The sequence below is a fragment of the Podarcis cretensis genome (assembly GCF_951804945.1).
Source record: "Podarcis cretensis genome assembly, chromosome: 3".
Lineage (NCBI taxonomy): Eukaryota > Metazoa > Chordata > Lepidosauria > Squamata > Lacertidae > Podarcis > Podarcis cretensis.
In genome coordinates, this window is record NC_137172.1 from 2,789,893 (window position 1) to 2,815,673 (window position 25,781).

General features: G+C 47.4%; 1 protein-coding gene across 6 annotated transcripts in view; it reads left to right on the forward strand.

Annotated features, from left to right (window-relative positions):
* EFR3B (EFR3 homolog B) overlaps positions 1-25,781 on the forward strand; it is a 148,076-nt gene that overhangs the window by 67,891 nt on the left and 54,404 nt on the right. For all 6 annotated transcript variants that reach the window (XM_079968591.1, XM_079968593.1, XM_079968589.1 and 3 more), the window contains exons 2-5: positions 5,613-5,689; positions 12,419-12,546; positions 21,572-21,722; positions 23,241-23,362. In XM_079968591.1, the coding sequence (XP_079824717.1) occupies positions 5,613-5,689; positions 12,419-12,546; positions 21,572-21,722; positions 23,241-23,362 (478 nt within the window). The remainder of the gene's footprint in view (positions 1-5,612; positions 5,690-12,418; positions 12,547-21,571; positions 21,723-23,240; positions 23,363-25,781) is intronic.

The following is a 25,781-nucleotide window of genomic DNA, read 5'->3' on the forward strand; positions in this document are numbered from 1 at the left end:
CCAAGTGCAATACTTTACATTTTTCCTTGTTAAAATTCATCTTGTTTGTTTTGGCCCAGTTCTCTAATCTGTCAAGGTTGTTTTGAAGTGTGATCCTGTCCTCTGTGGTGTTAGCCACCCCTCCCAGTTTGGTGTCATCTGCAAATTTGATCATTTCTGGCACAAATTTCATTTCTGGCACAAATTTCAGGCGGAGGCCGTAGGGATTTAGGGAGTGAATTTGTGGGGGAATTTAAAACAAATTTGCCTCTGGTGAGGGGTGGGTGGCAAGTCTTGGCTGCATGTTGTTGTAAACAAAAATTGCCCTTTTCCCTTACGGGGTATCCAAGAGCCCATATAGAGTCCTTATGTAGGTTCCCTATTGGTAGGAGAAAATAACAGAGGCGAACCAGAGAATATTGAGAAGCAAAGCAGCTCGTAAGCCTGATCTTTATTGATCAGTTGCAACAGTGCTCCCCTCACACGCAGGAAAAGAGGAGGAACCCAGAACAATGGCGGGCAAGGCCTTATGTGGACTTTTGAAATTGCCACCCTGTAGATCAAGACCACCCCCAGAAACATCATACATACATCACAGAAGGGATGTAGCTCAAGACCACCACTCCAGATACATCATACCTTAGTTCACAGAAAGGGCGGTCTACAGCAGAAATCTGAGTGCTTTGTTTATCTCCTGTCTGGCAGGTTATCTGATTGCCTTTCCTGATAGTCTGTCACCCCTTAAAATGCTTATTACTCAATTCCTGAGACAATGGGGAGGCTCTCTGACCCCCCCCTCCTTGCAGGGAAAACATTTGGTCAGTTTGGGAGCCAAAAATGGTTTCAAGTCGGTCTTCCTGTGCTGATCTATGTACATACATGATTGGTACACTTATGAACATTAAAAAAGGTAAAGGTACCCCTGCCCGTACGGGCCAGTCTTGCCAGACTCTGGGGTTGTGCGCCCATCTCACTTAAGAGGCCAGGGGCCAGCGCTGTCCGGAGACACTTCCGGGTCACGTGGCCAGCGTGACATCGCTGCTCTGGCGAGCCAGAGTCGCACACGGAAACGCCGTTTACCTTCCCGCTGGTAAGCGGTCCTTATTTATCTACTTGCACCCGGAGGTGCTTTCGAACTGCTAGGTTGGCAGGCGCTGGGACCAAGCAGCGGGAGCGCACCCCGCCGCAGGGATTCGAACCGCCGACCTTTCGATCGGCAAGTCCTAGGCGCTGAGGCTTTAACCCACAGCGCCACCTGCGTGAACATTACCATATATCTAAGACCTCAAAATTCCTATCACAGTGTTGAAGTGTCTGGAGGTGCGAATGTGTGAGGGGGCTGGCAAGATCTCGCAGGAGAATCTCTCTGGGCTGCTGTGTGAAGCTCTCCCTCCCTCTCTCAATATGGAGAGTCCATATTGGCACCATGTCAACCGTCTGCCAGGTAACTCCTCTTCCGTGGTGGATCTGGCCCCCTAGAAACTCAGGGACTCTCCAGAACAGCAGCTAGCTGAGGAGGAGGCTGGACCCCCCAGGAGGGACTGGCAGGGACCCCTCCCTACTGAAGGGGAACTCTTCATTCTAACAGATTTGGTTTTTGTATTGCTTTAATTCCATTAGAGCTTGATTGCTTTTTAACGACCATCTTCTGTATGTGTTTAGCTCTTTGTGTTCTGTCTGGGTTGTTTTAATCTGCATAAGCTGCCTTGAGTAGTAATAATAATAATAATCTTTTTGCAGACGCATCTGGCAGTGATTCCGGCTGAATCAATGGGATTTGTTCTGAGCAAGTAGATCTGAATTGGAGAGTTGGAAGGGACCCCAAGGGTTGTCTAGTCTGACCCCCTGCGTGGGGCTCAGACCCACGTCCCTGAGATTAAGAATCTCATGGTCTACCAACTGAGCTATCCCAGCTCAGTGCATTCGGACCTGAATTTCTGGAGCCCTGCAAGAGAGCGCATCATGTTTTCACATTAGAAATGGGATCAAATTAACATTAGTCTGTCATCTGCGATAATGAGGTGGCTTTAAGAGATCATGAGAGGTGAGATTCATTGTGGATAGGAATGGAGAATTCATTAGGAGGTTAGGTGCAAGGCACTTTGTGTTGAAGGAGAAGAATCAATTGCTCACTTTGAGGAAGGAGCCAGAGGCGAGGGGGAGATGTTTAGAGTAATTGTGCCGATCAATCATGGGAGGGGGGAGATATTGAACCAGGCAACAGCAATTGCAGAGGCTGCAATTCAATGCAGAGGACTCAAACCTTCTTCTTCTTCTTCTTCTTCTTCATGTTTAGTCATTTAGTCGTGTCCGACTCTTTGTGATCCCCTGGACCAGAGCACGCCAGGCACTCCTGTCTTCCACTGCCTCCCACAGTTTGGTCAAACTCATGCTGGTAGCTTCCAGAACACTGTCCCACCATCTCATCCTCTGTCGTCCCCTTCTCCTTGTGCCCTCCATCTTTCCCAACATCAGGGTCTTTTCCAGGGAGTCTTCTCGTCTCATGAGGTGGCCAAAGTCTTGGAGCCTCAGCTTCAGGATCTGTCCTTCCCATGAGCACTCAGGGCTGATTTCCTTCAGAATGGAGAGGTTTGTTTCTTCTTGCAGTCCATGGGACTCTCAAGAGTCTCCTCCAGCACCAGAATTCATAAGCAACCATTCTTCTGCGATCTGCCTTCTTTATGGTCCAGCTCTCACTTCCATACATCACTACTGGGAAAACCATAGCTTTAACTATACGGACCTTTGTTGGCAAGGTGATGTCTCTGCTTTTTAAGATGCTGTCTAGCTTTGTCATTGCTTTCCTCCCAAGAAGCAGGCGTCTTTTAATTTCGTGACTGCTGTCATCATCTGCAGTGATCATGGAGCCCAAGAAAGTAAAATCTCTCACTGCCTCCATTTCTTCCTTCTTAAAACCACCCATTTCAATGGACTTAAGCCCACTCTGTGCTATATTAGGCCGTGACCTGAAGGGCAGAGGGAATTAGATCAGAGCCTGGAGACCATCTGTGGTCCTCCAGGCTTTGCTGGGACTACAACTCCCATCAGGCCCTGGTGGTAACTGTGCCAACAAGGGCTGATGGAATAGTAGCCTGACAAATGTCTGGAAGGGCACAGGCTAGCCACCCCTGAATTAGAAGGTTGGAAAGAGGGGGGCTTTGGGGATTTAAATATGGTGTAAGCTGCCCAGAGTGGCTGGGGAGTCCCAGCCAGATGGGCAGGATGTAAATAATAAAATCAATATTATTAAATTATTATTGCCCCGTCTGGTACACAGCTTAACCTGGCCCTCCTTGTTTCCTGGGATGTTGCGCTGGAGGAATAGGAGCGAAAGGCTAAGTTTTTCAGGTGTGGGAAACCTTGGGGTGGGGACCACGTGTGTCCCTCTAGGCTTCTCTGCCTGGCCCCTGGAACTCTCTCCAGGCCATGCCCTGATCTTCATCCTCCTTGAATGTCTTTGCCCGACTGGAATTTGCCCTTGAACTCTGACAATGCCTTTTGCTCACCTGCATGGAAGATTTGTGTGTGTGTGTGTGTGTGAGAGAGAGAGAGAGAGAGAGAGAGAGAGAGAGAGAGCAGCAGCAGCTACCTTGCTTTGCAATGGCGAATTTAGTGTGTGTTGCTCCGCCCACTTTTGCCCCTGGCCCCGCCCAGCACTGACACGTGGCCCCCGCAAGGTCACCCGGAAAAGAATGCGGCCCTCGTTGATGGAAAAAATCCCCCACCCCCAGCGCTGAAGTTTGCGTGCTTCGAGGAGTGGCTGTGGATAGTGGCGTAGCGCTGGTAGGGGGTTGCAGGGGCGATTGCCCCAGGCGCAAAATTCTTAAGAGAGCAACCCACGCTACACCAATGGGCTACAGAGGTTCTGAAGGTGTGTGCGACACACTTCTCACGCCATGGCTGATGCTGCCGTGATGTGTGCCAGGCAGCCCCCTCAGCTCCTTCCTGCCTCGGGGCCACTGCAGAGCCTCCAGTCCAGGCCCCTGTATGGGAGCAGGCAGCCGTAGGTGATGCCTCTTCTTTTGTGCCTTGACTTGGGCACTGGCAACCCACGCTACACCACTGGCTGTGGAGCTGCTTATTTGAGAGAACGGAGACCAGCTCAGGCTCCAGTTTTCTCTCCCCACCTGTGGTGTTCGGCCATTATTTGGGGAACTCTGCATCTCCCTGGCTGAGCAAGCCGGACTGAATGGGATGGAGCATGTGGCACAGAGTGTGAGCAAGATAGGGTGGGGTGGCACAGTATGGCAAGCAAAACTTTAGCTTGGGTAGCTCAGGGCTTGCCTGCACAAGGTCGCGAAATGCACCGCAGCAAAGAAAAAGCAAAGGCCTCTCTCTGCTGCTATCAAACGATTCCCTCCAGCCTCTTATCCTAGGGCTATATCTGGTCTCGTTCTGAGTGATGAGGGCACCATCCCTTGCCTTGCCTTGTCGCTCGTGAAATGTTGCCGGGGCGTTTTTCGCTCCTGTGAGTCATGGCCTCCAACCGATAAAGAGCATTTGTGCTGCCTTGTCTGGAGCGAAACTCGCATTTCTCTGTCCCTGAAATCTTTTCCTCTGTATAAGTGGCTAACTCTGAAACTGCTCCCCCAAGGAATAGCCCTATTGATTCTGAGCAACCAGTTTCAGTCTGGCTGGCAGACAGCAGTCTTAAACACTCTTCAGAAACTGGGCCTTGCTCCCCAAATTATGGATCTGGGCCAAGCTAGATCCATGGTTAGGCAAAGAATCATGGACATAGAGAGACAACAGGACTGTACAAGGGTCCCCGATTATAAAATCATAGAAAACGGGAGATTCGTAGCCACTCCAGCAGCATATCTCTATTTCCTCACATCCAGAAATGCAAGAAGGGCTTTCACTCTTGCTAGAAGCTCAGCCTTGCCCTCACCGGTCCTGGAAGGCTCCTATGGAAGAGTCCCATACGCACAGAGACTTTGCGCCTGCCCATTAGGGGAAATCAGAAGCCCCGAACATATATTTTTTAGATGTCCTTTGATACCATTGATCCTTCGCTGAAGAGGCTCGCCGATCTTTCAGACAAGTCTAAACTTAATTCTCTCCTCTTAGGCAAAGGTTATAAGACGGCCTGGCTGGTAGCCAGATTCTGCGCCCAGATTTGTAGACACAGATCATCCTCTAGAATAGAATAGCTTAGTAGGGAAATGCTAAAGTCGCCCTTTGGGGTGCCTCAGGGTAAATTCTTTATGGTAGCCCAAATCTCAGTTGTACGGGTATATGTATATATCTCAATTTTAACTCATGAGCTATTGTTGCAATCTGCTCCGATTGTATATTTTATCTTTAGGAACGCTGTTTTTATTGTGTTATGTTACATGGGCTGGTCTTTGGCCGTAATAAATTATCTACCTGAAGGTCTCAGGCCATCAACCTCAATGGCATTAAAAGAGAGATGGAGAAATTCATGGAGGAGGAGAGGACTATGGATGTCTATGATCTTATTCCACAGTTTGAAGCTGCAACGCTTCTGGAGACCAGTTGCTGGAAACTGCAGCGGGAAGAGGGCTCTTGGGTTCGAATCCTGCTTGCTGGTTCCCCACTGGCATCTGGTTGGCCACTGTGAGAACAGGAGGCTCTTTCTGACGTCCTCATCGTCTCCTCTTCTCTTCCAGGTGTCTGTGGCTGTTGTGGAGCTTTGCGCCCTCGTTACAAAAGGCTGGTTGACAACATTTTCCCCGAGGATCCAGAGGTAAACAAGCCTTCTCTGCTCGTCCTATTCTCTGCAGATAAACTCAGAGGAGTTGTGCTTTTGTGTGTGTGTGTGTGTGTGTGTGTGTTGACATCCATTCCCTCCCAGGAATGCAGATTCTGCACAGAGCATCCAAATTCTTTAAGTCAAGATCAATGCTGCAAAGGGCAGCCTGACTGGTGCAAATTTCCTGGGCTGGACTGCAAGTGATGCAAATCTTATGGGAATGTTCAGGGACGCAGGAGAGGATATATTGCTTGATTATAGCCTTTCCAACTTGTGTAAACAAGTTCACAATTTAGCAGAGTAACATTCCCCTTTTTAAACTCACAGAGGATGCGTTTGCTCAGGCTCACTAAAGCCTCTGTAATAACTGTTCTGGTATTTCCCCCTTATTCCCTCATAAAAGATAAGACACGACACAGTCTATAAAAGTATAAAAAGAATTTACTCACTCACATTCTTTTCACAATTGGATCCCAGAAGGCAGACTTAGCTTAGAAAAGTAACATACACCTGGAAACTATCTCATAAGGAGACAGTCCCTTTGTCCTCTCTTGGCTGAGAGCATCTTTGGCTAAACAGATGTTGCTTCTTTGATGCATGTAGTCAAAAAGAGAAAGATGATGGCTGCCCTGCCCTGTGCTTTTGTCATTACCTGCACAGGTGAGGCCACGCCCACCTCTAGTCACATGCAGAGGAAGTCTGTCCCAGCCCAGAAGGAAACAGGAAGCTGACCTGCTGGCTGGACAAACATTCCTCCCCATGTGTAAGCATGTTCACTCTAGGAATGTTGTACTTGACTGCTCTTGTGTTTCACATCCCACAAATCTCATCGCTTCTCCTTGAGGGGCGGATTCTAGTTGCAGTCATTGCCTGTGTGGAGTGGGTGAGGGTACAATCCAGCACAGAATAGAGCCCTGGGGTAGCATTGAAGAGGACTTTATCCTTTTGCCCCCTTCTGCGGTCACAGAATCATAGAATTGTAAAGTTGGAAGGGACTCCAAAGGACATCAAGTCCAACCCCCTGCAATGTGGGTCACAAGCTGGGACCCGCAAGAAACAATTGGCGCTTAAGGGCAAACTAACCAATTGATGTTGCATTGAGTTTGGCCCATGGAAGTAAACCTCATAGGGTTCATCGGGGACTGGCCTCTGATGATGCATGAATAAGGGGTGTTCCCTAAAGCAGAAATCGTCGTGTTCCCCCAACCAAAGCCAGTCAAAGGGTCTGGAATCGAATCCTTACAAGGAACACTTGAGGGAGCTGGTGATGCAAACCTGATGAGGAATGGTTGAAGGAGCTGGATATGTTTTCGCCTGGAAAAGAGGAGACTGAGAAGACAGAGGAGAGGCATCTTCCAATATCTCAAGGGATGTCGCGTGGAAGAAGGAGCAAGCTTGCTTTCTGATGCTCTGGAGGGTAGGACTCGAACCCATGGCTCCAAGCTACAGTGGTATCTTGGTTCTCAAACTTAATCTGTTCCAGAAGTCTGTTCCAAAGCCTCTACCCACCTTGGAAGAATGGCAGATGCAAGTAATGGACTACATGGAAATGGCAGAAATGACCGGCAGAATACGAGATCAAGGAGAAGAGCGGGTGGAAGAAGATTGGAAGAAGTTTAAAATCTACTTACAAAAACACTGTAAAATTTTTGAATGTTGATGACTTTGAAATGAAATGAAGGGGTTCTAGTAAATAAGGTAAATAAGAGTATGAAAGAAGGGATAGATATCGGATGAAAACCTGAATAGTACAATATGTGAAGGAATTTTTAAAGGATAAAACTAATAAGAATGAATTTGCTAAATCAATTTTAAAATACAAGAAAGGAAGGCGGGTGGAAGTCAGGAAAATAAGTTTATGAAGGATAAGAATGTGAAAAGAGGCTCTTTTTTCTTTTTTATGTTAATTTTTCAAGCTATTTATGTTTGTTATAATTTCTCTTTTTTTCTTCTTTTTGCTGTGCTCTAATTGTTTGTTTGTCGGTTGTATTTTTGATACATATTGTTTTTCTTTTGTATTGTTTCTTTTTGTAAAACCTAATAAAATATTACTTAAAAAAAACAAAACAGAAGTCTGTTCCAAAGCCAAAGTGTTCTAAAACCAAGGCGTGCTTTAATTACGATGGGGTGGCGGCTTAAATTAGCTGCACAACAGCAAAAACGGAAGCTCAGGAGCACTTCAGCTTCCGAGGCAAAGTTCGAAAACCGGAACACCTACTTCTGGGTTTGCAGCGTTCAATAATAATAATAATAATAATAATAATAATAATAATAATAACAACTTTTTTATTTATACCCCGCCCATCTGGCTGGATTTCCCCAGCACTCGAGTTCCAAGTTGTTTGAGAACTTACTAAGCTGTCCGAAAACCGAGGTACCGCCGTAAAGGAGATTCCAACAATCTTATGGAGAACTTTCTGGTGGCAAGAGTTGTTTGACAGCGGAATGGACCCTCACAGAAGGTTATGGACTTGGAGCAGAGGTTGGGTGGCCCCCCGCCAGGGATCCTGGCCTGTGAGTCCTGCATTGTAGGGGGTTGGGCTAGATGACCCCGCGGGGTCCCTTCTAATCTACAATTCTATCATCCTACAAAATCTGCGATGTCATAGAATCATAGAATCATATAGTTGGAAGAGACCACAGGGGCCATCGAGTCCAACCCCCTGCCAAGCAGGAAACACCATCGGAGCACTCCTGACATATGGTTGTCAAGCCTCTGCTTAAAGATCTCCAAAGAAGGAGACTCCACCACACTCCTTGGCAGCATATTCCACTGTCAAACAGCTCTTACTGTCAGGAAGTTCTTCCTAATGTTTAGGTGGAATCTTCTTTCTTGTAGTTTGGAGCCATTGCTCCGTGTCCGCTTCTCTGGAGCAGCAGAAAACAACCTTTCTCCCTCCTCTAGGTGACATCCTTTTAGATATTTGAACATGGCTATCATATCACCCCTTAACCTCCTCAAGTCAAGAGGCTGCATACAGCCACACAAAGTCTGGCAGTCCTGGCTGGTTCTTCCTGGTGTAGAAGCTTAAAACGGGAGAAGTAGGAGTTCAGCCTACACTCGAGTAGGACCCCGGCAGAGACACATGCCTGACTGGCATATCTATAGTGGCTTTTTAGTGTTTCAGACTGGGGAGATTGCTAATGATAGAATCATAGAATTGTAGAGTTGGAAGGGACCTCCAAAGGTCATCCAGCCCAACCCCCTCCAATGCAGGAATCCCAGCCAAAGCATCCCTGTGAGACGGCCACCCAGCCTCTGCTTAAAAACCTCCAAGGAAGGAGAGTTCACCACCTCCCAGGGGAGACCATTCCACTGTTGAACAGTTGTCAGGAGGTTTTTCTGAATGTTTAGTCGGAATCTCCTTTCTTGCTACTTGAAGCCATGGGTTCGAGTCCTACCCTCCGGAGCAGGAGAAAATAAGCTTGTTGGCTCTTCCATGTGACAGCCCTTGAGATGTTTGAAGATGGCTATGCTATCTCCTGTGTCTCTCTATCCCAGGCTAAACACACCCTGCTCCTCCTGTCAGGAGCTTGTCCTATACAGTGGTGCCTCGCAAGACGAAAAGAATCCGTTCCGCGATTCTCTTCGTCTAGCGGTTTTTTCATCTTGCGAAGCAAGCCCATTGACGGCTTAGCGGATTAGCGCTATTAGCGGCTTAGCGGCTTTTAGCAGCTTAGCAGATAAGCGGATAAGCGGCTTAGCGGCTTAGAAAAAGGGGGGGGGGAAACCTGCAGGAACTCGCAAGACATTTTTGTCTTGCGAAGCAAGCCCATAGGAAATTCGTTTTGTGAAGCGCCTCCAAAACGGAAAACCCTTTCGTCTAGCGGGTTTTTCGTCTTGCGAGGCATTCGTCTTGCGCGGCACCACTGTACTCGATTAGGACCCTGGCAGATACACATGCCCAACTGGGCATATCTCTCCCTCCTGGTTGTTCATTTGGGAGCTTCAAAAGCTTTCTTCAGCCCGAACATCACAGTCACCGATGTCAACAGACACCGGCACACTTAGGGATCCGCAGTGTCTTCACAGCTTGCGTAACAGAACTCAGTTGCACAGCATTTTGGCTAAAATACTTTGTTTACATATAAACCCACACGGAGCACTGCAACATGGCTCCCTCTCTCTCTAGCATCAGACAGCAAAGATAAAAAAGGCAAAGGACAATAGTCCCACTTCACGGACCACAGTAACACAAACATCCTGTCTCCGTCACTTCCCACTCTGTGGAGTCAAAACATACACCGTCATGCGATAGACAACAATCCCATGACTGCAATCACAGAGCAGGAATTCTAACCAGCAGATCCTTGCCAAATGGGGAGGGCTGTTTTCACACCTCCTTCCATATGTCTTCTCTCCCCCCAACCCAATCTCCCTAAAACTTTATTCCCAACTTCCTTTCGAACTGAAAGGCAAAGCACAGAAGGTAGAGATCCGAAAGTGCTGCCAAATTAAGGCTTATGTTTTCCAGGAATGGGGGATGCATCCTGTTTTTTTAAGAGTGAAGGATACGTGATTGCAAAAGGTAGGAGGATAGAGGAATCTGTCAATTCTCGTTTTCCTTATTTTTGTTATTTTTCTAATCTTCAGTTCAGCTCATCGTGTCCAAACTTTGTGATTTTTTTTTTTTTGGGGGGGGGGAGAAAAAAAGTCAGCAGTTTCCCCTAAAGTAATGCATTTATGTACATTATTTTCACAAAGGTGTGCATTTTTATACAAACTCCCCCCCCCCCATTTAATGCATTTTGGTTCCCATTGTTTCTCCCTCCAGACTTCTGTTACTTTGGGGGACAGTATAGACTTTAATCAAAGAGTGAACTACTGACTACATATTAAGAACGTACCATAATTACAGTTTAATGCAATACCTAACTATACATATATATATATATATATATAAATTATTTATACCCCGCCCATCTGGCTGGGTTTCCGCAACCACTCTGGGTGGCTTCCAACAAAACACTAAATACAATAACCTATTAAACTTTAAAAGCTTCCCTAAACAGGTCTGCCTTCAGATGTCTCCTAAAAGTCTGCTGGTTGTTCTCTTTGACATCTGGTGGGAGGGCGTTCCACAGGGCGGGCGCCACCACCAAGAAGGCCCTCTGCCTGGTGCCCTGTAACTTGGCTTCTCTCAAGGAGGGAACCGCCAGAAGGGCCTTGGAGCTGGACCTCAGTGTCCGGGCAGAACGATGGGGGTGGAGACACTCCTTCAGATATACTGGACCGAGGCTGTTTAGGGCTTTCAAGGTCAGCACCAACACTTTGAATTGTGCTCAGAAACATACTGGGAGCCAGTGTAGGTCTTTCAAGACCGGTGCTATGTGGTCTTGGTGGCCGTTCCCAGTCCCCAGTCTAGCTGCCTCATTCTGGATTAGTTGTAGTTTCCGGGTCACCTTCAAAGGGAGCCCCACATAGAGGGCATGGCAGTAGTCCAAGCAAGAGATAATTAGAGAGATAACTAGAGCATGCACCACTCTGGCAAGACATACTACATATATATAATCTTCAGTGCATGCCTAGTTCTGACTGACGGCTTGAAAACTTGTGCCATGAACCGAGCATTTCTGATTATTTCTGACTGTAGGAAGATTTCCTTCTACGCTTTGACCGTTTGATGGAGCCGCCTCAGCACATTCTGTGCAGTTGTGTTTGTGTGCTTTTGTAAGCAGACATTGTGCAAATACGACAAAGTTGTTGTTTGGCATTCGTCATGTTGCGTTACACATACAAGATTAACATTTAGAGGGTATGTTCAGTTCAGCAGTGGTTATATTCTTGACATTAGTCATTAGGTTTATAAAAATTTCAATGGGTACCAATATTATCATATGGATTATTAACATGAGAACGAGATCACACATTTCTTTTATGACCAATGTAAAGTTTTTTAGCCTGTCTGTCTTTTCTGGGGTGCCTGAGAAAGGAGTCTCCAAACCCATTCTCAGCCACTTGAGCAAGTCTTCTTGAGGTAAAGGTAAAGGTAAAGGTAAAGGTAAAGGGACCCCTGACCATTAGGTCCAGTCATGGATGGCTCTGGGGTTGCGGCGCTCATCTCGCTTTATTGGCCAAAGGAGCTGGCGTACAGCCAGCATGACTAAGCTGCTTCTGGCGAACAAGAGCAGCGCATGGAAACACCGTTTACCTTCCCGCCAGAGTGGTACCTATTTATCTACTTGCACTTCAACGTGCTTTCAAACTGCTAGGTTGGCAGGAGCTGGGACCGAGCAACGGGAGCTCACCCTGTCATGGGGATTCAAACCGCCGACCTTCTGATCGGCAAGTCCTAAGCTCTGTAGTTTAACCCACAGCGCCACCCGCAGCCCATAAACATCTGGGTAGGCTTCTCTAAACTATAATGTTTTGGGGCAGTAGCAGAAAAGAGTGCCATGGAGATACCTGCCTGATCTCATTAGGCAGGGAGTTCCAAAGGTTAAGTGCTGCTGCACTAAGAGATCAAGTTCTTACAAATATGGGATTATTGGGCGCTGGTAATGGTGCCAGTTTCGCTGATCAAAGTTTGCCCCCAAACTTACAAAAGTTCTGAAGCGGAGAGCTTTTATAGGGGCTGGGCTGTACCACGTGACCTGCCAATGGCTCCTCGGTTTCTCCCTAGATCCCTGCTAGATCCGTCCTTTGAGCAGAGGTCCTTGTCCGACATCCCTCAAGATGGCCGTGCAGACTTGAGTCCTGACACATGTTCCCTTTTTTTCCAGGATGGGCTGGTGAAAACCAACATGGAGAAGCTGACTTTCTACGCCCTTTCTGCTCCCGAGAAGCTTGACCGCATCGGTGCTTACCTGTCAGAAAAACTGATCCGAGATGTGAGCAGGCACCGATACGGGTAAGGGAGACCTGCGTGGCAGCGGGTTGGGCTGGATGACCTGGGGAGGGCCCTTCCAACCCCACAGTTCCATGATTCTGCAGCCCTGCAGTGGGATGAAAAAAGCTTTTAAAACTGGGAACCCTTCCTAGCCTATACAGAAAGTTGTTGCCCACATACAGAATAATAATAATAATAATAATAATAATAATAATAATAATAATAATAATTTGTTTTTACCCCGCCCATCTGGCTGGGTTTCCCCAGCCACTTTGGGCGGCTTCCAACGAAGATTAAAAATACATTTAAATGACACACATTAAAAACTTCCCTGAACAGGGCTGCCTTCAGATGTCTTCTAAATGTCAGGTAGTTATTTATCTCTTTGACATCTGATGGGAGGGCATCCCAGATACACAGAGATACATCTTGCCATTGTGGGCTGAGACTGTTCAGTCTACTGCCAGCTCCTTATCGCTAGCAGGGAACTTCATCATCTAGTCCAACCCACTGAAATGCAGGAATCTCAGGTAATAATAATTTATAATAATAATTTATTATTTATACCCCGCCCATCTGGTTGAGTTTCCCCAGCCACTCTGGGCAGCTTGCAATCGAGTGTTAAAAACAATACAGCATTAAATATTAAAAACTTCCCTAAACAGTGCTGCCTTCAGATGTCTTCTAAAAGTATGATAGTTGTTTATTTCCTTGACATCTGGTGGAAGTTTCCCCCGCATGTCTTTTCTAGGAAAACAAGGAATGTTCTACTTGACCGCTACTTATGTATCACATCCCACATAACAGAGCCACCAAAACAATCAAAGAAAAGATGCAGCTTTCGGGACTTTTAGCTTAGAGAAAAGAGGAGCGCCACGCACAGCATGTTCAAAGTGGAAGCAGAGCAGAGCCATAGATAGCTTCCTGTCTTTTATCTGCCCCAAATATTCAAAAGAGGTCCACAAATTTAGCATTTTGAGAGACGCCGTAAAGCTTTTCCCAATCCGTTTCTCCGCAATTCCTAGCGCCACGAGAAAAGGACAAAAGCTTTTCCCTGTCCCCTTTCTCTCCTCTGTGCATAATATTATAAATATCTCTTTGGCACTAAAGAATTCTGCCTCTGCCGCCTCTTTTCTAAAGAAACAGAAGATTCCACCATTCCGCTTGATTTTTCAAATTCTATTTTTGCTGAGCTGCCTGAGTCATTTCTATATCCATCCTCTTTCTGCTCACATCTGACTTTTTGCTTCCCTGGAGCGGCTGCTCCACTTAGTAGGTGGTATTTGCCGGAGAGATTCTGTTGTGCATCTTCTGGGGGCGTTGATGTTGCCAATAATAAATTGCCGCTCTGATTCCGAGGTGTCGGGTCGATTCCAGATGAAACAGGGCCTTCAAATACTTCTGGGGTGGGTTTATTGTTTATTCCCCCGGTCTTGGCGAACAACCAGGATGCACAACTGTCTCTTTGCGCTTCCTACTCCTGTTTGCCTGTTATGTTTTGCTTTCATCTGCTGGAGAAAAGAAGTGTGGGGGGGGGGTTGGGGGGGAGAAGTTGGAGAGAAAGAGGGGCGCGGAAGCGTCACTCGGAAGCATGGAAAATGGGAGACGTTTCAAAGCTGCAAAGACGTCCGCTTTCATCAGAAATGACAATCCCTTCAAAGGGATTGTCTGAGGTTCTGCGTTCAAGGGACGGCTAATGAGGTTTTGCTCGCAATGGAGCCTTTGATGGAGGAGAGTTTGATGTCGGCAGCAAAGGCTGTGGCGGGTGCTGGAGGGCACATGCCGCCTCCTCCGGTTGCAGATGTTGGGTTGACTTGGAGGCGCCGGTTAATTCCCTCCAGAGAATAGGACTCTTGGCTTTGATCTCCGCACACCTTTGAAATGGTGGATTTCAGCGGAACTCGTGAAACTCCTTTATCTGAGATCAAAATGCTTGGCTGTCTAGCTCAATATAGTCTGCTCTGTCTGGCAGTGACTCTCTGGCATTTTTGGGCAGAGGAGGATCTTTCGCTTTATTTTCTGTGGGAATGTTCAGGGATGCAGGAGAGGATATATTGTCTGATAATAGCCTTTCCAACTTGTGTTAACAAGTTCACAATTTAGCAGAGTACCGTATTTTTCGCCCTATAGGACGCACCGCCCCATAGGACGCACCTAGTTTTTTGGGGGGGAAATCAAGGAAAAAAATTTTATTTCCCCCCCAGGTTTGCGCAGCCATCCCCAAGCTAGAAGAGGGAGAAGGAGCGCTCCATCTCCCTCTTCTGCCTTCAGGGACAGCCTCTCTAGCCTCCGTGGGGCAGCGGCTTGCCCCGCTGTCCCCCGAGCTTGTGGGGCTGGCGGGAGGAGAGAAGCAAGCTTGCTTCTCCCCCCCCCCCCCGCCAGCCTCCAGATCAGCTCTGGGAATAGCGGGGTAGTGGCACTCTGCTTCCCCGCTGTCCCCCGAGCTTGTGGGGCTGGCGGGAGGAGAGAAGCAAGCTTGCTTCTCTCCCCCCCCCCCCGCCAGCCTCCAGATCAGCTCCAGGAATAGTGGGGTGGCGGCGCTCCGCCTCCCCGCTGTCCCCCAAGCTTTTGGGCTGCAGGCTGCTGCCCGCAAGCCTTGCGAGCCCACGGGACCTCCCACCGGGCTTGCAAGGCTTGCGGATAGCTTCCTGAAGCCTGGAGAGCGAGAGGGGTCGGTGCGCACCGACCCCTCTCACTCTCCAGGCTTCAGCGAAAGCCTGCATTCGCCCCATAGGATGCACACACATTTCCCCTTCATTTTTGGAGGGGAAAAAGTGCGTCCTATAGGGCGAAAAATACGGTAACGTTCCCCTTTTTAAACTCGCAGCGGACGCGTTTGCTGAGGCTCGCTAAAGCCTCTATAATAACTGTTCTGGTAAAAAGGTAAAGGTAAAGGTACCCCTGCCCGTACGGGCCAGTCTTGACAGACTCTGGGGTTGTGCGCCCATCTCACTTAAGAGGCCAGGGGCCAGCGCTGTCCGGAGACACTTCCGGGTCACGTGGCCAGCGTGACATCGCTGCTCTGGCAAGCCAGAGCCGCACACGGAAACGCCGTTTACCTTCCCGCTGGTAAGCGGTCCCTATTTATCTACTTGCACCCGGAGGTGCTTTCGAACTGCTAGGTTGGCAGGCGCTGGGACCAAGCAGCGGGAGCGCACCCCACCGCAGGGATTCGAACCGCCGACCTTTCGATCGGCAAGTCCTAGGCGCTGAGGCTTTAACCCACAGCGCCACCTGCGTCACTGTTCTGGTATTTTCCCCTTATTCCCTCATAAAAGATAAGACACGACACAGTCTTCGATAAAGGTATAAAAAGAGTTTACTCGCATTCTGTTCACAATCGGGTCCCAGAAGACAGACTTAGCTTAGAAAAGTAACATACACCTGGAAACTATCTCATAAGGAGACAGTCCCTTTGTCCTCTCTCAGCTGGAGGCCAAGAGAGCGTCTTTGGCTAAGCAGATGTTGCTTCTTCGATGCATGTAGTCAAAGAGAGAGAGATGGCTGCCCTGCCATGTGCTTTTGTTGTTACCTGCACAGGTGAGGCCACGCCCACCTCTAGTCCCATGCAGAGGAAGTCTGTCCCAGCCCAGAAGGAAACAGGAAGTTTACCTGCTGGCTAGACAAACATTCCTCCCCATGTGTAAACATGTTTACTCTAGGAATGTTGTACTTGACTGCTCTTGTGTTTCACATCCCACATTTTCTACCTGATCCTGTAAACTGTTAATACCAGAAGCTCTAACTGGAGCCTTCTGCATTCAAGGCTTGTGCCCGTCTACTGAGCTATTATTATTTTATGGATATTATTATTACAGTCGTACCTTGGAAGTCAAACGGAATCCATTCCGGAAGCCCGTTCGACTTCCAAAACATTTGGAAACCAAAGTGCGGCTTCTGATTGGCTGCAGGAAGCTCCTGCAGCCAATCAGAAGCCAGGTCAGATGTTCGGGTTCCAAAAGAACATTCGCGAAATGAGACAGTCACTTCCGGGTTTGTGGCGTTCGGGAGCCAAAACATCTGAGTTTCAGGGCATTCGGGATCCAAAGTAAGACTGTATTGCTATTTTTCTATAAAAGAAAAGGTGCCGGAACTCACCATGAACACCTTCCTTGTTCTGTTATACTGGCAATGGTGCCTACCTGAGACGTGCCAGAACTGAGTTCCGGTGAGTTCTGGATGGGGGAAAAAAGCCCTGATTATTATTATTTAATTATTTATAGCCCTGTTGTTGTTGTTTAGTTGTTTAGTTGTGTCTGACACTTCGTAGCCCCTGGACCAGAGCATGCCAGGCACTCCTGTCTTCCACTGCCTCCCGCAGTTTGGTCAGACACATGTAGCTTCGAGAACACTGTCCCACCATCTCGTCCTCTGTCGTCCCCTTCTCCTTGTGCCCTCCATCTTTCCCAACATCAGGGTCTTTTCCAGGGAGTCTTCTCTTCTCATGGGGTGGCCAAAGTCTTGGAGCCTCAGCTTCACGATCTGTCCTTCCAGTGAGCACTCAAGGCTGATTTCTTTCAGAATGGAGAGGTTTGATCTTCTTGCAGTTCATGGGACTCTCAAGAGTCTCCTCCAGCACCAGAATTCAAAAGCATCCATTCTTTGGCGTTCAGCCTTCTTTATGGTCCAGCTCTCACTTCCATACATCACTACTGGGAAAACCATAGCTTTAACTATACGGACCTTTGTTGGCAAGGTGATCTCTCTGCTTTTTTAAGATGCTGTCTAGGTTTGTCATTGCTTTTCTCCCAAGAAGCAGGTGTCTTTTAATTTCGTGACTGTTGTCACCATCGCCAGTGATCATGGAGCCCAAGAAAGTAAAATCTCTCACTGCTTCCATTTCTTCCCCTTCTATTTGCCAGGAGGTGATGGGACCAGTGGCCATGATCTTCGTTTTTTTGATGCTGAGCCTCAGACCATATTTTGCGCTCTCCTCTTTCAGCCTCATTAAAAGGTTCTTTAATTCCTCCTCACTTTCTGCCATCAAGATTGTGTCATCTGCATATATTATTTACTTGTTTTTATCCTGTATGTTATTCTGTGAACTGCCCTGAGTTCTTAAGGATGACGGGAGCTATATAAATCTAATAAATAAACTAAAATAAAAATAAACTTTCCCCCCTGGTATGGACTCAAGGTGGCTTACAGATGAAATCAGAACAGCTGAAAACATAGAAAGAAAAACAATAATTAAAAACAATTAAACACACACACAGACAGACATGATTTATTTAAAAAATACAGACAATTGCTTCTCTAGGCAGGGAGTTCCAAAGTTGCCTGGGAGCCGCCACCGAGAAGGCCCTCTCCTGCGCCCCCAGCAAGCATGCCTGGGTGGGGGGCAGGACTGAGAGAAGGGCCTCCTCGGAAGATATCAGAACCTGGGCACGGTTATGGGAGGGGATTCTATGCCTGTGAAACAAAATATGACCCAGGACATGTCTTGAAACTGAAGCCTCACTCCTGTAGGGCTGTCATACGCCTGGGATTTCCCAGACATATCTGAGATCCATCCGTCGGAAATTGCATCTGGGTGGGATTTCCGAAAATCGCTGAAAATGTCTGGCAAAACCTGGATGTATGGCAACCCCTGTCGGAAGTATTGATTTTTGGAGAATCGCCATAAAAATAGTTCAAAAACTGTTGTTGTTTTTTGGAGATTTTGCAAAAAAAACCCCAAAACCACCCTCAACAACTTGTGTCTGGATTTTCACTTTTTGAAATATGACAACCCTAATTGGGTAGTCCAGGCTTGATGGGCCTGTGATTGACAAAGAGAGAGACTCGAGTTCTGAAATGATTGAATAAGTGGGCTTTTTCCACTGCAAAAACATTGCATTTGCAAACAGCCCAGGCCTGTTTGTCTTCCACTGACAGGTGATTTATTTTTGCCTTTTGGGCTGGCTGAACCCTGGGGAGACACCCACGTCTTCAAGTCTTTGCTTGACGTCAATTGCGGTGCCTGGGGAGCAAAACTTGTGTCTGCCGTGGCCTTATTGAGTGGATTTATTTTTTATTTGGTGTGTGTGTTTTAACGGAGCAGGATGTCCTCATTCTCTCTCTTTCTCCACACCTTGCTTTTGATGTTTACCTCCCCGGCAGGTCCCAGGGGAAATCCTGGGCTCAGATTCTGGAACAGGTGAGCTCAGAAGACACGTCGGCCAGCTCTGAGCCCAGAGATGTGTGCTGGAGAAAGGAAAAGTGACTGAGAAGGGTTCTGCTGCTGGATTAGGACCAGGAGAAGAATGTAGGGAGTTGTTATAAGGGGGGGGGACTGCTCCTTTTCCCTTATGGGGTATCCAAGAGCCCGTATAGAGTCCTTAAGTGGGTTCCCTATCGGTAGAAGAATTTAACAGAGGCCAACCAGAGAATATTGAGAAGCAAAGCAGCTAGTAAGCCTGATCTTTATTAAACTGTTGCAACAGGGTCCCTACTCACCACATGCAGGAGGGAGGAGGAACCCAGAACAATGGTGTGCAAGCCCTTATATAGACTTTTAAAACTGCCCACCCTGTAGCCCAAGACCACCCCCCAAAACATCATACATACATCACAGAAGGAGGCGGTCTACAGCAGAAATCCTGTCTGCCAGGATACCTAATAATGGTCACTGACTGCATTACCTGGGCAGCCTGGGCATTCTTTTGTGATGGTTAATACTTTAGTTCCTGAGTCCAGGTCACAGGCTCACCCTATTCATACACAAATATGCCCTTGCAAGCAAAAAGACCATGGGAAGGCTTTCCCCATTTGCCTCCCTTCCTGCAGAGGAATATTTGAGGTCACTGGGAGAGTTGAAATGCCTTCAGGATTGCTCTCCTATACTATTTCAGACACATGGTTTATATACGTGTTTGCCTTGCACATTTATGAACATTTAATTTATATTTGAGACCTTAGAATTCTAACAACAGAGTCATAGAATCATAGAATTGCAGCGTTGGAAGGGACCCTGAGGGTCAACTAGTCCAACCCCCTGAATGCAGGAATCACAGCTCAAGAATCTCTGGCAGGTGACCACCCAGCCTCCCACGAAGGAGAGCCCACCACCTTCTGAGGGAGTCCGTTCCCTTGTCAAACAAAGGTTTAGTTGGAATCTCCTTCCTTGTTATTTGAACATTGGTTCTGGTCTCCCCTTGAAGCAGCAGAAAGCAAACTTGCTCCATCTTCCATGTGACAGCCGGTGTTCTTCTTCTTCATCTTCATCTTCATCATCATCATTTTCTTCTTCTTCTTCTTCTTCTTCTTCTTCTTCTTCTTCTTCTTCTTCTTCTTCCACGATCACTCGTAGCCCAGTAAGATTGTCTTCCATAAACACAGTTTTAACAATTAGTCCATAAGTGACTGTGGGGGCCAATTCTGGATCCACACGTCCTTCCACAGTGGGGACATTGGTTTCCAGGTGGGAGTTGATCACAGTGAGGGTTTGCCAAGCGTGCCTTCCTCCTAGCATGTTTCTCCCTTTCGTCCTGAGTTCCAGTGTCTTCAAAGCCCATGACACCTTTGGGAAAGGCTGTTCTCCAACTAGAGCGCCCGCAGGCCAGTGTTTGTTGACCACTGGCATTACGCTTTCCATTTTTAAGTTCGGAATAAAGTACCGTATTTTTCGCTCCATAGGACGCACTTTTTCCCCTCCAAAAATGAAGGGGAAATGTGTGTGCGTCCTATGGTGCGAATGCAGGCTTTCGCTGAAGCCTGGAGAGCGAGAGGCATCGGTGCGCACCGACCCCTCTCGCTCTCCAGGCTTCAGGAAGCTATCCGCAAGCCTTGCAAGCCCGGCGGGAGGTCCCGCCGAGCTCACGAGGCTTGCGGGCAGCAGCCTGCAGCCCCAGCGAGTGTCCACAAGCCTTGCGCGCCCGGCAGGAGCTCCCGCCAGGCGCGCGAGGCTTGGGGTGGCAGCCTGTTGCCCGAAGCACAGGGAGCCCTCCGGAGGGCTCCCCGTACTTGGGCGAGTGTCTGCAAGCCTTGCGCGCCCGGCGGGAGGTCCCGCCGGGCGCGCGAGGCTTGGGGCGGCAGAAGGGTCTCCTTCTGTTCCTTCTCCAGGTTCGCTGAAGGGCGATGCCCCTTCTCCCTCTCTGCGCAGCACCTCTCCTGTGAAGGAGGGGTGCTGGGCAGAGAGAGAGAAGGCGCAGTGCTCCTTCAGCGATGTGTCTGTCCTGGCTTCTGCTTTAGCCCTGCGCAGCCTCTTTGGGCAGGGGGAGCCTTCATCCCGCTGCCCTGAAGAGGCTTGGCGCGGTTACCCCAGAAGCCAGAACAGCCACACGGTATCCCAGAAGCCAGATCCCTCTTGCTGTTCTGGCGTCTGGGGTTCAGAATAATTTTTTCTTGTTTTCCGCCTCCCAAAACTAGGTGCGCCCTATCGTCCGGTGCGCCCTATGGTGCGAAAAATACGGTAGTTGCTTTGGAAGGCGATCATCAGGCATCCGCACAACATGACCAGTCCAATGAAGTTGATGTTGAAGAATCATTGCTTCAACATCTTCTGTGTGACAGCCTGCATTGTAGGGGGTTGGCCTAGATTAGGGATGTCCAAAAGGTCAATCGGGATCAATTGGTCAATCCCCAGGAGGATTCAGCAGATCACAGTAGATTGCTGGCTCCTCCATCCGGCTCTGCCCCCTTGCCCTGCCCTCTAGATCACCAGAGCGGAAGTCAGAGTTTTCACAGTGAGGCTGACTGTCTCATTAGGAATCTCTTAGTGAGAGCCATTTTTTTATTTATTTGACCTAAGCTGCTAAATTAATGAATATTTCCTCCCTAGAAAAAGCTCAACAATTCTGACCTGAACCCCCCTAAAAAGGGGTAGATCACTGCCAGATTTTAATCGTGTGAGTAGATCACAGTCTCTTGGAAGTTGGACGTCCCTGGACTAGGTGACTCTACAATTCTGTGACCCTGTGACTGGATAGCAATCAGCTTCCTGTGTTCCTTTGTATCCTTTGGTGACTTTGAGCGTTGCCTTCCCTTGCTCTCCTTCTAACCCAGTAAGGGATGGAGTCATTCTAAGGGTGGTTTTCCATTTCTCTTTCTCGGCCTGCCACTCCAGGTACGTCTGCATTGCGATGGAAGCCCTGGACCAGCTCCTGATGGCCTGTCACTGCCAGAGCATCAATCTTTTCGTGGAGAGCTTCCTGAAGATGGTGGCCAAGCTGCTGGAGTCAGAGAAGCCGGACCTACAGATTCTTGGCACAAACTCAGTAAGCGCTGTGAGATTTGCGAAGTGTTGCATCTGAGGAAGAGGTGCAGGTAGCAGAGTTGGCCAGAGCCTTCTCAGTGGTGGCTCCGGCCTGGTGGAACGCTCTGTCTCATGAGACCAGGGCTCTGCGGGATCTGATTTCTTTCTGCAGGGCCTTCGCCTCTTTCCTTTTTCCTTCTGTGATGGAACTCCTATTTGGGGACTTCCCTGGCTTTTTTCTGGCCCACGTGGGGCCAGTCTGGATAGTTGGCCTTGGTGAAGATTTGACGTTTTCATTCCCAAAAAGTTTTTGATTTGCATTTCTACTGAAACGAGGCTGCATTTTAATGTTGTATTTTAATCTTGTTTTTTAAGTTGTATTTCAATCAATTGTTTTTACTTGGTTTTAGCCACCCTGAGCCCGGTCTTGGCTGGGGAGGGTGGGGTATAAATAAAAATTATTATTATTATCATTATTATTATTATTATTCCCTCCTCCTCAGAGACATGGCTTGGCAGGATGGCTAAGCAGCTGAGCAGTGAAGCAGAGAGCCCTTGGGCCCAAACTTTATTCATTTCTTAAAATTTATAAACCGCTTAGACCTGTAGAGTTGGGTGGGACCCCCAAGGTTCATCAAGTCTGACCCCTTGTAATGCAGGCTGTCACATGGAAGGTGGAATACTGTGTCCAGTTCTGGGCGCCACAATTTAAGGAGGATGTCGACAAGCTGGGACGTGGGCAGAGGAGGGCGGCCAAGATGATCAAGGGTCTGGAAACCAAGCCTGATGAGAAACGGTTGAAGGAGTTGGATACATTTAGCCTGAAAAAGTGGAGACAGAGAGGAGATATGAGAGTCATCTTCAAATATCTCAAGGGCTGTTCCATGGAAGATGGAACAAGCTTGTTTTCTCCTTCTCTGGAGAGTAAGACTCAAGCCTATCGATATCAAGCAGGTGCCTTCAATGTACTCCTGCTAAAAGCCACCTGCTAAAAGCATTCTTGCTTTTAGATGAGCCTGTCCAGAGGCTGAGAAAGTTGATATAATAATAATAATAATAATAATAATAATAATAATAATAATAATTTATTTATACCCCACCCATCTGGCTGAGTTTCCCCAGCCACTCTGGGTGGCTCCCAATTAAATGTTAAAACAATACATGAATGATATGAATTTCACAACTAAACTTTAAAACATACAAAATTTTAAATACCAAAATTCCCCTTTAATTCCCTCTTTAAAAAATAGTGACACAAGAGTCTTCTTTTAAAAGTAATAAGATTACTTGCATTCAGTTCACAGTATGATCCTGAAGGCAGGCTTTAGCTTGTAGTTACAGATGAGACTGTGGGTTCATCTCATATGGGGATTGAGCCCACGTGCTGCTCCAGCTCACACAGACAACATCACTCCGTGTGGAAAGGAAGATCTTCCGTATTTCCCTACAGAGTGAGAATTGGGCAAGAGTGTTGCATTTTTAAAATTCATGTCTCCCACCTCTTTCTCTGCCACCCTGCTCCCTGTTTCCCCGCCTGCAGTTTGTGAAATTTGCAAACATTGAGGAGGACACCCCGTCGTATCACAGGAGCTACGACTTCTTCGTCTCTCGCTTCAGCGAAATGTGTCATTCCAGCCACGACGACATGGACACCCGGACAAAGTGAGTACCAGCCAGATTCATCTATCCATCCATCCATCCACTCCATTTTTATCTCACCTTTTCCTCCAAGGAGCTCAAGGTGGTCACATGATTCACCAACCCCCCCATTTTATCCCTAGAACTGGCTGTCAGGGTCTTACCTAGTGAGCCTCAATGGCCTAGTCTGAATTTGAACCCTGGTCTCCAAGGTCCTTGAATCAGAAATTTGTAGAGTTAGAGTCATCTAGTCCAAAGAATCATTAGGCGCGAGTGATCATGCTCTTCTGAAGTTTACTATACAGCGGAAAGGAGCAGCCAAGCATACTAGGACTCAATTTCTTGACTTTAAGAAAGCCGACTTCATAAAACTTAGGGAAGTGCTGGGTGAGATCCCATGGACAGTAATACTAAAAGGAGAGGGAGTTCATGATGGCTGGGGGTTTGTTAAGAGGGAGATAGTAAAAGCACAACTTCAGGCAATACCAATGAGACGGAAACATGGAAGGTGCCTAAAGAAGCCAGGGTGGCTATCTAAAGAACTTTTAACTGAGTTAAGATTTAAAATGGATGTGTACAAAAAATGGAAAAGGGGGGAAACCACCAAAGAGGAATTCAAACAAATAGCCAGCACGTGTAGACACAAAGTCAGAAAAGCTAAAGCACAGAATGAACTCAGGCTTGCTAGAGAGGTTAAAAGCAACAAAAAAGGCTTTTATGGTTATGTTCGTAGCAAAAGGAAGAACAAAGAAACAGTGGGGTCACTCAGAGGAGAAGATGGTGAAATGCAAACAGGGACACAGAAAGGGCTGAACTCCTCAATGCCTTCTTTGCCTCAGTCTTCTCCGATAAAGAAAACAATGCCCGACCTGAAGAATTTGGAGCAAATGATTCAGCAGAGGAAACACAGCCCAGAATAACTAAGGAGATAGTACAAGAATACTTGGCTAGTTTAGATGTATTCAAGTCTCCAGGGCCAGGTGAACTGCATCCAAGAGTATTAAAAGAACTGGCAGATGTGATCTCAGAACCACTGGCAGTCATCTTTGAGAATTCCTGGAGAACAGGCGAAGTCCTGGCAGACTGGAGGAGGGCAAATGTTGTCCCTATTTTCAAAAAGGGGGAAAGAGAGGACCCAAATAATTACCGCCCAGTCAGTCTGACATCAATACCAGGGAAGATTCTGGAGCAGATCATTAAGCAAACAGTCTGTGAGCACCTAGAAAGGAATGCTGTGATCACCAATAGTCAGCATGGATTTCTGAAAAATAAGTCATGTCAGACTAAACTGATCTCGTTTTTTGACAGAATTACAAGCCTGGTAGATGAAGGAAACGCAGTGGATGTAGCCTACCTTGATTTCAGCAAGGCATTTGACAAGGTGCCCCATGATATTCTTGGGAAGTAATAGTGCCACTGTATTCTGCTCTGGTCAGACCTCACCTTCCAGTAGCACCTTAAAGACCAACTAAGTTAGTTCTTGGTATGAGTTTTCGTGTGCATGCACACTTCTTCAGATACACTGAAACAGAAGTCACCAGACCCTTCTATATAGTGAGAAGGTGGGGAGGGGTATTACTCAGAAGGGTGGTGGGATTGGGTGATTGGCAGATAGCTGTGATGAGCCTGTTGACGACTCTTAACGACTGCAATAGGTCTTACAGGAAAAAACAAGGGGTGAGAAGGTGAAAAATGGCTTTGTCATGTATAATGAGATAAGAATCCAATGTCTTTGTTCAGACCAGGTCTCTCCATGGTTTTAAGTGTGGTGATAAGTTGCAATTCAGCAGCTTCTCTTTCCAGTCTATTTCTGAAATTCCTTTGTAATAGAACAGCTACTTTGAGATCTTGTATGCACACGACAGCTCATACCAAGAACTAACTTAATTGGTCTTTAAGGTGCTACTGGAAGGAATTTTTTTATTTTGCTTTGACTATGTCAGACCAACACGGCTACCTATCTGTAAGGGGTGATATGATAGCCATGTTCAAATATATAAAAGGATGTCACATAGAGGAGGGAGAAAGGTTGTTTTCTGCTGCTCCAGAGAAGCGGACACGGAGCAATGGTTCCAAACTACAAGAAAGAAGATTCCACCTAAACATTAGGAAGAACTTCCTGACAGTAAGAGCTGTTCGACAGTGGAATTTGCTGCCAAGGAGTGTGGTGGAGTCTCCTTCTTTGGAGGTCTTTAAGCAGAGGCTTGACAACCATATGTCAGGAGTGCTCTGATGGTGTTTCCTGCTTGGCAGGGGGTTGGACTCAATGGCCCTGGTGGTCTCTTCCAACTCTATGATTCTATGCAGGAATCTTAACTAAAGCCTCCATGACAGATGGCCAGCCAACCTCTGCTTAAAAACCACCAAGGAAGGAGTGTCCACTACCTCCCAAGGGAGACTGATCCACTGTCAAACAGCTCTCACTGTCAGAAAGTTCTTTCTG